The sequence below is a fragment of the Hippocampus bargibanti genome, linkage group LG16, assembly GCF_051943395.1.
Source record: "Hippocampus bargibanti isolate YZ-2025 linkage group LG16, ASM5194339v1, whole genome shotgun sequence".
NCBI classification, from domain to species: Eukaryota; Metazoa; Chordata; class Actinopteri; order Syngnathiformes; family Syngnathidae; genus Hippocampus; species Hippocampus bargibanti.
The window spans coordinates 2,399,083-2,416,385 of NC_142749.1; the positions used below are offsets into that span (position 1 = coordinate 2,399,083).

The window sequence follows — 17,303 nt, forward strand, 5'->3', positions numbered from 1 at the left end:
AAAAAATAAAACTGATCCCACTTTTCTCAAGGTGGTCAGGTTACAAAATTTCACGCAATAGGCAAAATCAACAAAGTAGATTTTGTATTTTACGCTTCCATTAACCGTTTCGGGCACAGCGGTTACTACAGTGGACAGCTTATCACATTATCAGGTTCCCACATCGGGATACCACTTTTCTAAACATCATCTTAATAACTACAGGAAAGTTTGGTTTTTCACTGTTAAATGATCTACCAAAACCAGAATCCCTTGTCGCGAAGGTAAAATTCTGATGGATCGTCATTAGAAATCCTTGTGGAAACCGAAATGAAGTTACCTTCTACTTCTTTGCCATCCTGGTCTTCTTATTATACTGCTTTTAAAGCAGACCAGGAAGCAACGTCCTCTGGAAGTACGGAAGTAGATGACTTCTGTCGTCATGACAACCTGGTTTTGGTTTCCATAGGGGTTGGAAAGGCACATTAATCAACCAGGATGGTATCTTTGGCTACAATGTTATTTAGATTCTCGTTAAGATAAGCAATTGCATTTTAAAAAGCACTGTAATGCCGCTGGCTCTCTTGTTTGATACACTCTAAATAATCGAATGGTTTCTGAAGGATCCATCTATCCATTTTCTGAACCGCTTTATTCTCACAAGGCTTGCGGGGCATGCTGGAGCCTATCCCAGCTGTCTTCAGGCACAAGGCAGGGGACACCCTGCAGGCCGATTGCAGGACACACAAATACAAACAACCATCCACACTCACACTGAGGGACTCTTTAGAGTGACCAATCAGAGTGCCATGCATGTTTTTGGAATGTGGGAATGAAGTGAAATACCCAGAGAAACCCCACACAGACACGGGGAGAAGATGTAAAGATGTAAGATGTAGAACCTTTGTACATGTTTGCATGTCGACTAAAGTCGACTTGCAACAGACATGACGCACCACCTGTCCAACCCACCCACAATGAAGGAAGGGGCGTTTTCAGGGCGATGACAAATTATCACCAAACATTTGTTCTATCCCTAAGGTGAGATAGGTGGGGGGGTCAGATTTGAGGGGTGGAGCTCGGGTTATTGTCTTGCTCTCAGGAACCTCAATTACGGCACATTTGTAGTCACATTCAAACATCTGGGGAATGTATGAGCTTCAGTATGCATGCTCATAAGCATGGTTTTAGGATTTGGGTGCAAGATGGAGGTACCCAGAGCAAACTACTAAAAAACATGACATGCTGTGCTGCAGTGGGGGGTTGTGGGTCATGTTTCTAGTGGGATATATGGACCTACTCCGGACTCGAGCATTTGTTTGTAGAAGCTTCTTCTTTAAGGGCACATTAACGCTGGACTAGTTCTCCCGTACTGTTTTATCTGTGTGATTCCCGCTATGTCCCCTACCAGCCAGCACTCACACCAGTAGATTCATATTTCTGAACACTAATGAGTAACTTCACCACACTATACAGGTAACATCCGACTTACGACCACCCGTACTTACGACCACGAACTCCAGACCCAATTTTTATTTTATTTTAATTCTACACCTGGCACTGCAACGCGCAAGCAGGCCGGCAACGCGTATGACAGTTTAGGCCAGTCAGCCAGCATCTCACTCTCACACAGCAATCGACGTACCAGACGGCGGAGTTTGCGAGTCATTTAGCCTACGAGTCTCTATTCAACATTTTGAATGGATTTCGACTTACGACCATTTTCACTAATGACCGTTTGGTCGGAACGGAACTCTGTCGTAAGTCGGATGTTACCTGTAAATGGCCATTGATGGACTGATAATCAGAGCAGGTTGGTGTCCCCCATTTGCGCCAAGTCAGCTAGGATAATTACCAGTTTCCCTGCAACGCTGAGCAGCATAAACGGGACAGAAAATGTATGGATGTATTTCAAGTGGTTATTTCTATTTCCCATGATGGTGGTTGGGCACGCCCCATGAACAAATGTTGAGCATGTCATCCTTTCTGCATTTGATTCCAGGCCGTAGCCTTCCTGGGTGGAGTTTGCAAGTTCTCCCTGCCCCTGCCTGCATTTCTTTCCATATTCTAAAAACCTGCATTGCATGCTAATGGAAAACTCTAAATTGCCCATAGGTGTGAGTGTAAACATGGAGGGTTGTTTGTTTCGGTGTACCCTGCGATTGGCTGGCAACCAGTTCAGGTTGTCCCCAGCCTTCAGCTTGGAGACATTTTGGATAGGCTCCAGCAGACCCCACCGGCGACTTTTGTGAGGATAAGCAGGTCAGAAAATGGTAGATGGATGGTGGCACTTGTCATTAGTCTGTGGTGGAACGAACGATTGTGACTACAGTGAATCGTATGTCTGCATTATGCACCGTGCCCGAGTGAGCACAGCATGGCTATTGACTTCTTAATTTGTTCTATTTATTTCTTTGATATCGGTTCGCTATTGTAATTAGGCATATGCAGGGAAGCCCAGAGGAATCAGGACTTGCATCAAATGCTCTTAACAGTGTTACTTGCCTCATGACTTGGTAGAGCTGGTAGAGTGCCCTCGGTTTCAGATCAAACATAAGATAAAGGGGAAAAGTTCCTTTTTATCACTAGCCTATGCTAAATCAGCTGTACAGTTCGAGGAAAATTGGCAAAAAAGTTTTTTTTTGTGACTTTTTGTCTTTTTTGACACAGTGACACATAAGACCAAAATACACAAATGTTTGTCAAATCATTTTTTTTCTCTGTCAGGAATTTAAAGAAATAGTGAAAAGGAAAGTCATGAAAAATAGTCAAATGTTCTGCCTGCAACACATCGCTTTCTTTAAGTGTTTAAAGGTCTTCTCTTGCTATGTGATGGATATTTATCCAGAGCACTGCGCCATTGTAAACCGAGCAAGCTTTCCCACTTTTAACCAGGCCAACTTAAATCTTGATCCTTCCAATATGTGTGGAGCCTTTCTGCTTACTTCCCCTACAGACTGGAGTGGGAAATCATGAGCTGGCCTTTTTTGCATCAGCCAACATTTACTGATGAACAAACTCTGGAGTCCTGTTTTAGAGAATAAGTCCTCTTCAACACATCTTTGTAACAACTACGACATATTTTCTCTAAATAGAGACAAAGTAAAGTACACAACAACACAGGAATGTTATACTTCAGATTACAACTGGAGTGGGAAATCATGAGCTGGCTTTTTTTTGCATCAGCCAAAATTTACTGATGGACAAACTCTGGAGTCCTGTTTTAGAGAATAAGTCCTCTTCAACGCGTCTTTGTAACAACTATGACATATTTTCACTAAATAGAGACAAAGTGAAGTACACAACAACACAGGAATGTTATACTTTAGATTACAACTGGAGTGGGAAATCATGAGCTGGCTTTTTTTGCATCAGCCAAAATTTACTGATGAGCAAACTCTGGAGTCCTGTTTTAGAGAATAAGTCCTCTTCAACATGTATTTGTAACAACTACGACATATTTTCACTAAATAGAGACGAAGTGAAGTACACAACAACACAGGAATGTAATACTTCTGATTACAACCGTTCGATAAACATCTGGAACTAATAATAAGCACAAAGATGCACAACAACTGTTCCTTTTTTTCTAGTTTGAACCGTTTCCCCCTGGGGCATGAAGGACAAACACAGACTCCGCCTTCTGTGTATCTGTCGTCGGTGGGGGGAAAAAGATTCATTCACCTGTTTGCGATTCACTGAATATTCTAAATCTCTCAACTTTTTTTCCATTTAATTTTCAGGAATCCAGAAGACTGAAAAATTAGAAATAATTTAACAACACTCAAAAGCAATCATTCATTCATTAAAATATTACATACAATAAGCACAAATAAATATAAGTTGATAAACACCACTGTTCTGTGATGTAAAAACGAAATAAATAAAATTGAGACCAAGATCAATCATTTTAAAGTTGTGATCACCATTAATGACACATATGTGACCTGTACAACTGAAAAAAAAAACTTTAAAGAAATGTAACCTATGAATCATCCAATCGGAAGATGAACCAATCGATCCAATCTAACATTTTTTTAGTTTGCTATTCACAGAGAAGTGAGACCGACCAAGTCTACGAATAGCCAGACTTTATATATAATTGCTACATATTAAAATGAATTGGGAAGATAATAAGAACATCCCAGATGGCATAGTGGTTCAGTAGTTAGAGCGTCAATATCACAGTGTTGCAGTACCATGTTCATTTCTAGCTCCGGCCTTCCTGTGTGGGGTTTGCATGTTCTCACCTTGCTTGCATGGGTTGTCTCCAGGTATTCCGGTTTCTTCCCACATTCAATAAACATGCATGGCACGCTGTTTGAAAAGTCTAAGTTGTCCATTGGGGTGAGGGTGAGCATGGATGGTTGTTGTCTCTCTGTCCATTGCGATTGGCTGGCAACCAGTTCAGGGTGTGCCCGTTTAGTGTCCGAAGACAGCTGGGTTAGGCTCCAGCACCAACGTGTCCCTTTCTGATTTGCTTATGACATCGGCGGATCAGAGAATTGATGGATGGATAATACTAACCCCTAAAAATTATCCAATCTCAAACATTCAATACATGGAAAAGGGGGGAAAGGAAGCTTGGGTCAACCTCACTAAAAAGAGTCCTGGGCACATTTTCACATTGAATATCTCGGTAACTATGAAGGATATAAAACGCATCAGGTAAATTCTGAAAGCTTTTAAACTCAATTTTTTCATGGAACGTTCAAAGATGTTCAATGTGAGAACTATTTTGTCACACCACACACATATGTCTGATAGACAAATTCTTGCCAAGCGTATCCCAGCATTGCATTGTCAATGGTTGCAACGGATTTCCTGGTTAAGTGAACACCATTAATGGGACGGACAAGAAATGGGGAAAAAAATCAATAGATTTACAAAAAAAAAATAATTAAATAGGTTTTAAAATGGCACAACTTTTATCTTACTAACATTCATAGTTAATGAGATATGGAGACTTCAAATGTGCCCAACACCTTTGGAACAGCATGTATTGGAAAATAAATTACCAATAATGCAACTGTAGATGATGGGAAACCTTGGATTATTAACAATTCAGCACAAATGTTCTTGGAAAGAACAATATTGTGTTTGTTGGAATGTCTTTCTTTTGAAGCAATAGATTACTGATCAATCTGTAAATTATGACATGACAAGCGATCACCAATTTTACAAATAATGCAAAATATCTGCCTATCTGATCCAGCCAGTCATGCCCGAGTCAAGCAAATACAGGTAACATCCGACTTACGACCAACTTCCGTTCTGACCAAATGGTCGTAAGTCAAAATCCATTATAAAATGTTGAATAGAGACTCGGACGCTAAATGACTCGCAAACTCCCCCCTCTGGTGCCATCACATGGTCATTGCTGTGCGAGAGTGAGATGCTGGCTGACTGGCCAAAATTTTTGTAGACGTTGCCGGTCTACTAGCGCGTTGCGGTGCCAGGCGTAGAATAACATTTTTAAAAATAGGATCTGGAGGTCGTGGTCGTAAGTACGGGTGGTCGTAAGTCGAGCCGGTCTTAAGTTGTATGTTACCTGTACATAGATCTGAAAACGTCTACTTTGTTGGTATTCACGTTATTCTCAGCACAGAGGTCACAGTGTGTGCTAGAATGGTCTTTGAGAAGTAGGTGGAGGAACTGGCAGGGCACACATAGACGAATAACCATTCATGCTGACGATCACACTTAATTTAGAGTGTCCAAACTACCATGCAAGTTTTTCAAATGTGGCAGGAAACTAGAGAACATGGAGAAAACCCACACAGGCACGGACAGGGAGAACCCACAAACTCGACATAGTCTCGGAAGCCCAGAGCCGGCCTGCAGCCAGAATTGAGCCCTGCACCTCTGCACCGCTGCATTGTGCGGTGTGACATACTATCCATTATCCATGGAATTATGATTCAACCCTGTATATTTCTGAAAGACGTAGCTATGCCCGAATGTGTTTTGTCTGTCAGACGAGGTTTTTGTCTTGCCACACTACTCCATTACCTTAACATGAAAAGATGAAGGCAGATGCATGTGCTAAAAAGTCTGTGTATCCCAGAATTCTCCTTTAATGTTGCTGCTGGCCTCTTGGCAGCCTCCCTGCTCATCTTTGTTCTCCTTTTGATCATTTTGCAGGGGCATCTACTTCTTGGTAATGTCACTCTGATGGAATATTTTCTCCACTTAATCCAATTTTTACTATGACACAGTTTATGCCTTGGAAATTCTTTTGTACCAGAAGACTGTTATCTTTCTGTGAACCACAGACCTATAAAATGTGACTTCAATCTTGACTAGCAAAGATGGATTCATTTGCTGAACTTGATTTGCTCTTAACCAGAGGACTTTTCATTGCTGACAGGTGTCTGCTGACTCCCATTTAACACGAGTTTGAATGTGATTGGCAGATTCAGAACAAATATGCTCTTGTAAAACACATCTCAGTCACGACTTTTTTGTAAATTAAGTTGAACAGAGTATATTAATAGTGGCTAAATGTTTGAAATATTTTATCTACTTTAGTTCCCTTTATTCCTATGACTAAACCTGCCATTTGAAAAGCTCTCAGTTGACTTTGCATGGCCGCTTTATTATTCCCCCATTCCTGTTTCACTTGTTTGCTGTGATTTTACAAGAATTGTGAATGACCTCTTACCTGGGTAGAAATCTTTGGATTTCGACAGCTTAATGGTGGCACCCGTCTCTTTCTGAAGTTGTACAATAGTCTGGCCGCCCTTGCCAATTATAGAGCCGGCTGCATAGCTGGGAATCAGCACCTTCAAGAAGTATTCACCCTCCTCTGTGAGAGACAGAGAGAGAGAGAGAGAGAGAGAGAGAGAGAGAGAGAGAGAGAGAGAGAGAGAGAGAGAGAGAGAGAGAGAGAGAGAGAGAGAGAGAGAGAGAGAGAGAGAGAGAGAGAGAGAGAGAGAGAGAGAGAGAGAGAGAGAGAGAGAGAGAGAGAGAGAGAGAGAGAGAGAGAGAGAGAGAGAGAGAGAGAGAGAGAGAGAGAGAGAGACACAGAATGTAAAAACAGGTCACATCTCATCACGTTGCCCTGAAAGATCATCATTCACAGTGCAGGTGTCAAAGTGAGGAGTTCATGGGCCACATGCCTAATTTGATGTCAAGTAGGCCAGACAAGGAAAATCAGATGACAATTGTTATCCAGTAGATGACAATAATTCTGTTTTTCCCCCAGTATTGACATCGGGAAAATCTACACATTTAATGAACTATACTTTCATCAAAATATTGAAATTGTTCAGTCTAAATAGCTTATGAACTCATCCTCCACAACCACATTTTATTCGAGGATTGCAACATCTGGCCACACACTGAAATGATGACAAGGAGGTGGTTGATCAACAATATAGTCAATGCACACAGATGGGTCACTGTCACCTATAATCACACCAAATAACAAAAGCCAACACACGTCTGTGAAGGCTCTCAGTAGTACAAGAGTGGTCCATCGAGAAAAAGGTTTCTTCAGCTGTCATCTGTACTTCTTTGAGTTTCACTCCTCATCCGAAGAGTTTCGTCAGGGAAACTAAAGTTGTGCTGGTAATCAGATTGGCTTCAGGGAGTGGTCCACTATTCCCCCAACCTTAGAGCAGGGACCTATCACAGCAGGAGAATGGCACATGTCTGGGACTGCAACTTCTGTTCATTAGGGATATAGGGCCAGGGTTACCAGCACAACTTTAGTTCACTGACGAAGCTCTTCAGATGAGGAGCAGAACGTCCGACATTTTCTAAGAAGTGCAGATGATGGCTGAAGAAACCTATATCTCGAAAAATCCAAAACACACACACACACACACACGCACACATGCACACACACATTTCCACTTAATTTACTCCCTTGGATACTTCATCCGGGCGGCCCGGTAGTGGAGAGGTTAGCACATGGGCTTCACAGTGCAGAGGTCGCCGGTTCGCGTCCCGGTCCGGCCTCCCTGTGTGGAGTTTGCATGTTCTCCCCGGACCTGCGTGGGTTTTCTCCGGGTCCTCCGGTTTCCTCCCACACTCCAAAAACATGCATGGCAGGCAGATTGACCACTCCAAATTGTCCCTAGGTGTGAGTGTGAGAGTGACTGTTGTATCTCTTTGTGTGCCCTGCAATTGGCTGGCAACCAATTCAGGGTGTCCCCCGCCTCGTGCCCGAAGACAGCTGAGATAGGCTCCAGCAAACCCCGCGACCCTAATGAGGAATAAGCGGTACGGAAAATGAGATGAGATGACATGAGATATTTCATCCAATCACAAGTCACGTCTCAGCCTCAGCCTGTAAACATTCTCATTCTCACAGACAGTTGGAAATTATCAAACTTTGAACGGAACACATAACGGCAGTTCCGACGGTTTTCTTCTTTCACTTTTTAATTCTTTCCGCTCAACTGGTTTTGACAAAAGATCGACTTTTTGATCAACCAACCTCTTGCGATCAAACTCATGACTGCACACCCGCATATATGAACGCACTTACACATGTATGCCACGATGAGCAATGGCCATAACGGCCCTTAAAACTCAACTTTAAAATGTTTCTTTATACATTTAAAACTATCCATAAACTTCCCCCATACATATTTAACCTTCTTCAAATTTCTATTCCCTCTCGTTCCCTCAGATCCTCTTCCTCCCTCCACCTCTGTGTGCCCTCTCTGCCCGTCTCAGCATGATGGGGGACAGAGCTTTCAGCCGCTCTGCCCCCAAACTCGGGAACTCGCTTCCTCCCAACATTCGTAACATCGATTCTCTTCCCGCCTTCAAATCCCATCTCAAAACCCACTTATTTAAAATTGCATTTTCTGTGTAGCTCTATCTCTTGTTTCTATTTATTGTATTCTATTTATAATTGTATTTTATTTATTATTTTATCTAGGCTTGTCTGTGACTGTAAAGTGTCCTTTAGAGCTTTGAAAGGCGCTTGAAAACAATGTATTATTATTATTATTATTATTAAAATGAAGAAACACAAAAATAACATAGACACAAGAGGTTGTGGGTTCCTGAAAAGGAAATCATCCCCGAACTTTGTCTAGACCTGTTGCGGAGGTGTGGAATGCACCTTAGAGGCATGTTAACTAGCTTACGTGTATTATTTTTAAAATTTTCTCCTGGCACTTCAGATTCCCATTTTTTTGCCACTGCCCTCAGGGATTTGAACAAGAGACAAACTCTGAATAAGGATATGAATAACAGTAAGAGAGATCTTAACATCTTTGATCACGAGCCCTGAGTGCAGACAGCTGACAGCAAACAACTTCCGGTGATGCATGTGGTGCGCCATCAGAGTTTAAGATGACCTGCTTTTTGATTTTACTTCTTTTTTTTTTTTTTTTTTTTTTTGTGAAAGTGAGCTATACTATGCACACAGAAACACACATGTTTTGTTTTGTTGCTGTTTCTTTATCCTCACCACACCGGTCTGTGAGGTACCAGTTGAACGCGATTCACGTATTGAGCACCCCTGCTCCGACCGGTCAGTTTTGTTTTTGTTTGTTGTTTCTTGGCTGGGGGAGGTCGGGCCTCATGTTTGATACCACAGATGTCAACGATACTTGTCATTACCAAGAGCTTCACAACAGGAAGACATGCTGTCGCTTCGGTATCACACATACTAACATTTAAATCAGTCTCGTGAGCCGTTCTGTGTCCCGTCCTAGATATTTTTTAGAGGAAATGATGACCTTCTTTCCAGATTGCAAGAGCCTAATTTAAGATGTTTTCACCGGGTCTTAAGCAGCCTCAGTCTAAAATGCAAAGCTGTACCAGTGTCACTCGCCGTGTGACTGACTTATTAGGAAAAGAAGGATCTGGACATTTCCAGCGCAATCCGTGAACACTGCAAGAGATTTATCTTTCACAACAAGCCGACATGAGAGGAATGTATCGGAGCCGAGCGTCCAAATGAGTTTAGATTGCTTCAATTTAGAAAATTTAAAAAAACTTGAAGAGTGCCAAATGCCTTTCAGATCGTAAAGTATTGCCATCATCGTAAAGGGATTGACGACAAAGTCATTTGACGGCAATGAAATTGAGACAATTATGAATATGCTACATTTTGATTGACCTTGAATCTAAATCAAGTCGGATTAGGCACAAATATTTGGTGCAAGACCACAAAAAAAAATCCAAAATGATAGCAATGATGTCACACAAAAACTGCGAGTACGGGTTTGGTCCTCCTGCTACTGTGAGAATTGATCCTCCGCCCTCCCTCCGCCTGCATCCCGATTCCGATGCAGTGACGTCATGCTCAATCTTGTTCATCTGCCTCCAGGGTGATACCACTTGAGTCGGCAATGACGTAAAGAAACACTGGATGAGATATTTTCTCGATGATTTTTTTCTTTTTGGTTGAATCTGTTCTTTTTTTCACCTATCAATAGAATCAGACATAAAATGGACTCAATCTTGGCAGGAGGAAGTCAAAGGAATAGAGGTCAATCCCAATGAATGAAAAACAACCTGTTGCCTAATTAATGACGACATTTAAGACTTGTGGAGAGAACCTGGCGTTGGAACATATAAACGTTCGCGACTCTCCCCTTTACATTAATATGCTCCTCATGTTCCATTCAGACACCAATTTGTTGAGAGTGCACCACCCAGAATGAAAGGCTCTGGGAAGTGTGTGACAGTTCATAGGATTACGGCAACATTGTGAATTTCCTATACTTTAGGGCAGAAAAAAACCTTGTCAACAGACCAGCCACTCTTGATTTGCTATATCTGAGATAATTGTCCAAGAGAAAATGTCCATGCAAGGAGGATGTGTATTTTTTTGGAAAGGCTATTGCTTTGGTGAACAGGCAAAGTGTCCTGATGTGACAATCCTAACATCAAATCTAACAGAAATGACCTTGGTGTGGGAAAAAAAAGAAAAGAAAAGATCATGCATGATCGCCGCAGTTGCCGTAAAGTATTTGAAGCCGAGACTGCTGTTGCGGAATTTGTATCTAATGCAATCACACCAAGAATGCGAATTAAACAACGTTGGTTGGAGTATCCAACCGTCGAAATACCTGTTGTTGACAGACCAGCCCAATGCCACTGCGTAACTTTCATTTTAACATCAAGTCAATCCTGTGGGGAAAAGGCTGGGGAGCGGTGGGGTAAGAAACCACTACGGTTCTCGCCATCACCCTTGCAGTCATGTTTGCAGCCATTTGTCAATAATTAATTCCGACCTAGTGTCTGAGATCACAGTAACAGGTTTTAATGGCATCATGTGGTAGAGTACACACGGCAATCTGTTGCTGCAATCCGCCAGGGAACTCGAACAGTGGGGCACGCTGGGATGCGTAGTCAGTGGGGTGCTAGTTCAAACCGCTTCTGACATTGCTGGGAGGGTGGCTTTGAGGATATGCCAAGCCAAAGGGATTTAGTTAAGTCATTCAATGGTGGTGCGGATGGCGGGGTTGGGGAGGGAGGTCAGTAGGAGATGCTTTATGACTGACTGTCCATGCTCCATCAGACAACCACGACCCATTCTGCATTTCAACATAACTAACCTGCCCACTGACCCACTGAAAGGAAGCAGAAGCAAAAATGACCGAAATCAGACAGAATTACTCGGTAAAGTCAGCAAAAAGGCCTGCCTTTAAGGTGGATGAATTCAACAAGTCAGACAAAAAGAGTTTGGAGGCTTACCCATTCTGAGATCTTCTGGTACTCAAGTCCTCGCTCAGAATGCCATCAATGCCGGGGCACAATCTCAAAAGGGTGTCTCAACATTAGCCTCGGCATAGGTGCGACCGTAGTGTTGAGGAATGCGGCCAGTGGACCTTTTTTTCAGTGAGGGCTGTTTCATTGGTAGGTACAGGAACAAAAAAAAAGAGATTTCACCGCAGCGCCCGTGCCATGCCTGCAGCTGCCCACAGCCTCAATTGTCTGCAGAAATGCTAATGCAGACTCTCAGTGTTTTCTCAGTGAAAGACGGCACGCATTGTTCGAGCCTGCATCGGTGTGAAGGAGGAGGAGGAGGGTTGGGGGGTCTTCCCTGCCGCATCACCCTTTTCACTGCTCTCATCCATATTCATCGAGTGGCCTGTCCATCTGCAGCAGCGCGTCGGAATGACATTCGGCTCGACCAATAGCTCGCCTCCTCTCGCAAGCACGTCATGTCCCCACCCCCCCAAAACCAGTCCCCCAAAATTGAATTTTCTTCCCATACTCCGCCTCTTTTGACGCAGCACTATAAAGTATCACAGTTCCTTCACTCACTTTTTTTCGTGGAAACCGACAAGGTGAAGCATCAGGGGGGTTGTGGAAGGGGGGCGAGCGCCTTCAGCCGTTTATGGGAAAGCGTGTAGCGTGACCTTCAACGGCGACTCAAGCACTGTATTGATAACATAGGCAAATGATGAAGAAGGTGGAGGAGGAGTGATCGGAGAGAGAGTCTGCCGTACGCCACCCACTCGCTCCCCACCTCACCCCCAGTCCCTTAGACGGCCATGTTTGAGAGGGGCGGAGGGGCTCATCAACCATTGCAAATGGCAGTGCCGCAGAATGGTGGAGGGGGGTGATGAAGCCAATCACTACGCCTATAAAATTCCACACCAAAGGGTATCTTAAGAAAGTGTACATAAAGACCGCAACATGCGTGCCTTTTAACTGTCTGCCTGTAGACACAGTGGGTCGAGCGTCATTGAAAAGAACATTCTGGGGGAAGCAGGCATTAAGCGGGTGCTTTCGCATCATCATTTGGGAATCAAGGCCTAATGTTGGAGCCTTCCAGAATATTCATCCGGTGTTGTACAGACCATTTATAGACACAGCTTCCCCGTAGACTCCATCATTTATCTCTGTCTTCCTTCCTACCCTTCTCTCTCATTCTCTCTTTCACCACCACCTGGCAAATTCACAGTCCGCTCACGTCACGTCGCTCTGCAAGGGCACCTGTGTCCTTCCCACCCAAAAAATCGGAGGAAAAAAGAAGTACGGCTCACATCCCTGTGCCAAACCCTCCATTAGTAAAAAAACAAACAAACAAAAAAACAGATGATCACTTCTAATCCTAAAACGAAGTCACACAAGCATTCTGTGTTTGTACACACTTGCTAAGTGACACAAGCTCGATGAATCGGTGCCGAGAAATGAATTCAATGTGTTTGTTTTGAGGCGAGAGGGAGCGATGCTGAGAAAAGAAGAGGGATCAGCCACACTCAGTGTGTCCGCTGCTTCTAAAGCACGACGAGGGGGGTGCTCAGCTCTAATAGCACAGTGTCTCTTTTCTTTGTTACAACTGACGGTCATGTTAGTGATCAGCTTGCTAGAAGGAAAATGATCAATATCACATGCGGACATGTGGTGGGTGATGGTAGTGGTGGTTCAGTACCACTGTGCTGTCTGTCGTACTGTGTGGTGCTATCCTATGTTTCTGCCAGCATTTCAGTTGAAGCAATAACCATCTATCCATCCATTTTCTTATCCGCTGATGCACACAAGGGTCGAGGGGGCGTGCTGTAGCCTATCCCAGCTGTCTTTGGGCAGTAGGCGGCGTACACCCTGGACTAGTATCTGGCCAATTGTAGGTTCATCCAAGAACACAAATTAATATTGGAGTGATTGTTTAAAATAGTGTATCATTTGTAGCATTGCTATAGCTGACTTTAGTGCACTGAGCATGTCGCCTTCAATGAAATTAAGAAGAAAATGAAGGGATGGAGGGATTGATGAAACCATCCAAATGGTGGAAACATATTTAGTAAAACCCTCGAAATATGTAGTGAACAAAATAAAATCTCATCAAATTAGACAATATGATTGGGTGAGAAATGTACTGTAAGTATGGCTAAAATATTATAATGGAAGTAAAAACAAACATGCCACATGAATTTTATGTGTACTGTCATGACTGGTAAAGCAGCAAAATGTTCTTCATTTCACGAACAGCTGGGATAATTTCGTTGCACAAATCTCACAATTTCTTTGACTTGCAGCATCTTTGTTAACACGGTAACTAAGCAACGCTTCACGTTAAAGGCAATAACGCATTACCAAATCATATTTAACTTGGTAAATGTTTGCAAAGAGTCTGCCTCATGGCGATGAGTGCCATCAGTCATAAGAGTTAGATTTTCAAGACACCCAATTGAATCGTGTGACAAGCAGATTGTCATTGCGAAGAATTCTACAGGGAGAAAAATGCCACCTCCAAACCTCCGAAGTGAGAACACCATGGGACTTCGCAGCACCTTTACTCTCAGAGGTGCTAATGCAGGACGGATGGAGATGCAAGCCATTGAAATATGACTGGTGACATAAGTGTCCACTAAGATGATATTTTTGAAGAGATGTGTGGAAAAAAAACACTCATGCTGTTCAACTCTTTCAAGGAAGGGGTTACTACAGTGGAAAGTTTATCATGCTATCAGATTACAGCGTGCATGAAATGGTTAAAACAAGGTACAAAATGGACTGTGTTATAGGGTCTCAGAGCCAGGCAAATGAAGTTTACGTAACACGCTAAAGAAAAGTTCCGCAGTGTTGGGGTCGTCCATTGAGCTGCAGATCAAAACTATGTGAATTGCATTTATGGCACACAAATCTGTATGTTTTTCTTTCTGTATATATGCAATCTCAAATTTGTTTATTTCAATTGAAGGAATATTGAATGAGAAACACTTCGGGTGCTGCAGTAATTCTTTTTTTTTCAATGACGTGGCAGGTCTGAATGTTTTAGGCCTATTTCTCATCATGGGCAAAATAACATAATAATCATTTGGTAAATAATTCTGTCAATTATTGATGATGTACTGAAGCTAAATTGAGGGTGCTACTTGCAACGACAAAACCAATGGGAAGTTGAGCTTCAACGGTTAAGCAGCAATGTGCATCGAAAAAGGAGTTCAGAACATTTGAAAGACTGCATCTCCCAACCTGTTGTGATAGTTTGGGAAAAGCGATGAGGAATGTGATTCTCTTTTTTTCTTTTAACCCAACCTATTGTCTATCTACATCAAACATTCACTTTGGTATTGACAATACTCTTTGTGAGCAGTGTTTCTGCTAACTTTGTTATTATTCAATGCAGGATTTACAGTGTCATGATCTGGTTGGCGACCAACAGGGGGCGCTGTCGGTCCCGCCTGCACCTGCACAGGTGCTGGTCGTCCCGATCAGATTGGCGACCAACGGGTAGCGACGTCAGCCCTGCCGGCAGCCTCGCGGGTGCTGGTCGTTATAATCACTGTCACTTAAAAGGACACCCGGCACGACCATCCGTTGTCGGTTCATTGTTTGCTGCTTGTTTGCTGCATGCATTGTGTACGTGTTTGTTTAACCTTGGCGGACTTTTACTTTTGGTCTTCTTTTGCTACTTTGTATTTTTTCCGTTCAGATCATTTTGATGTTTTACATTTTGTTCCTGCTGACCTTTATTTCAATACAATTTGTCAAACAACCTCATGCTCCCTCCTGCCTGCTTTTTGGGATCCGCACCCGCCATCACCACATTGAAAACCGTGACACAGAGTGTCTATTTGTATTGAACTGAAAGTGGACTTTACAGTGAATTTCTAGCCAAATTTGATCTCCAGGGCTCAAACGACACAGCATTCACTTAACATAATTCATATTTGTAAGGGGGATGAGAAAGGTGTGATCTTTTTTTCTTTGCACAAGAGCTTCACAATTCTTGATTGAGCGATAGAAACCATAACTGGTCAGAGAAACAGATGGTCACCGGTGGGGAAAAAAAAACATTCAATTTTTCTTATTTGCATTTTTTCCAGACTTCGCATGACAGAGCACGTCAGGCTTGAATGGACCCAAACGTGTGGTATAAGAGAGAGGGGGTCTGTATTGATATGCAAAATCGACCTGCTATAAAGAGGCCACTGTGTCAAGTCGTGTTGCAGCAACAAGAAGACACATACAAAACTGCATCGACCCGCGACCCCCCACAACCCGCCCAACTAACCTCCCCCAAAAGGGCCAAGTGCACAGGTGCAGCACATCGGGGGTCTGAACATTCAGCTCGAATCTGAATTTTAGCAACGCGGGGTTGTTTTCGAAGCGTCGGCCCACGCGCAAGACGAGTAAATTCGTGTTCCACAAGTGACCGCAAAAGCGGTGTTGGCGCCGATATGGGTATGATATAAGAATCGCGACAGAAGAGCTGCTTGTTACCTCCAGTATTGGTGCGCTTGGTACAACCAGCCTCCTCTGCCGGAGTTTCCAGCGGTCGCTTACGGGAGTCCGAGTTCTCAGCCTCCATGTGGCTCTGCTGCAGGTTGTGTTGCAGATTGTGGAGGTTAGCGGTTGAGTATATCCCGTTGTGGTCCATTGCTGCTTCGCCACCACCGGCCATCATCTTTCCCTCTCCCGGAGCTGGAGATAAATTTGTGCTAGTGTCTTATCCAGACACACACACGCAGACACGTACACTCACACAGCGCCCTCACTACCAGCAGCACATAGCCGGGATGACGCGCACCGCCAAATGAACAAGTTTTGGAGGATTGAATGGTTAGTTAGAACGAGGTTCGTGGTCTCCACAAACCGCCGTCGTTTACCAAACTAAATATAAATCCCATTGAGCGAAAGGCACTCTCCGGAGCGCACTTCTTATTCATTACACGCAAAAACAAAACAGATCCCCTCCAACCCAAAAAGTACAAATCATAACAATAAAATCGGCTATAGTTTACATATTTGTCCCCTTATTTTACGGCATCTTTCCATGCTGCTGGTTCTCGAGCGTTACATGGGCTGTTGGTATATTGTTGAAGAGCGTATTAGAGGGAAATGTGGTTTGGACTTTATGAAGAACCACAGCGCCACTGACACATTTGTCATTGTGTATCTCAACACCGGACACGTCTCATTTGTTATACAGGTACATGTACTATAATCTGTTTTTTTTTTTTTTTTTTTTTTTTTTTTTGGGGGGGGGGGGGGGGCAACGAAGCATGTGGATGTTTTTTTTCAACTTTGAATCTGTTGGTGCAGTAAAAACCAATTTTGCCCTCTTTATGGCCTTTCCTGTTGTCAATTTTTACTGTTATTATGGGATTTGGGCTGTTCTCACACAGCAGAACTGCCTGACACCATAAAATGAAAGACCAAACATATTCAAAAATACTGCCATTGAAATCCGAAAGCGAGGACCAAGGACCATCAACAGGGATGAGGGAGCTTACATGCTCTCTACTACCTGGAGCAGCATCCTGGAGGGACGAGCGGACAGCGGGGGGCGTGGCTTGCCTGTCAGTTCTGACAGGTAGGTCACGCCCTCATAGCAACACCAGCTGAAAATGGCGCGTCACAGCAACATCCGTGACACTCTGACGAAGGCGGAA

At 43.3% G+C, this 17,303-nt stretch overlaps 1 protein-coding gene across 6 annotated transcripts in view; it reads right to left on the reverse strand.

The window, feature by feature from the left end:
• Nucleotides 1-16,545, reverse strand: part of nova1 (NOVA alternative splicing regulator 1) — a 51,987-nt gene extending 35,442 nt beyond the window's left edge. For 5 of the 6 annotated variants that reach the window (XR_016117888.1, XR_016117891.1, XR_016117890.1 and 2 more), the window contains exons 1-2: nucleotides 16,132-16,545; nucleotides 6,644-6,787 (exon numbers count right to left, since the gene is read on the reverse strand). Coding sequence is in view for 2 of the 6 variants with exons in the window: in XM_089017292.1 (XP_088873418.1) it covers nucleotides 6,644-6,787; nucleotides 16,132-16,315 (328 nt within the window). In the remaining 4 variants the exon portion in view is untranslated. Of the gene's footprint in view, nucleotides 1-6,643; nucleotides 6,788-11,649; nucleotides 11,985-16,131 lie in introns of those variants that run through there. The other variant, XM_089017293.1, reaches the window with a different exon arrangement.
• Nucleotides 16,546-17,303: the final 758 nt, after the last annotated feature.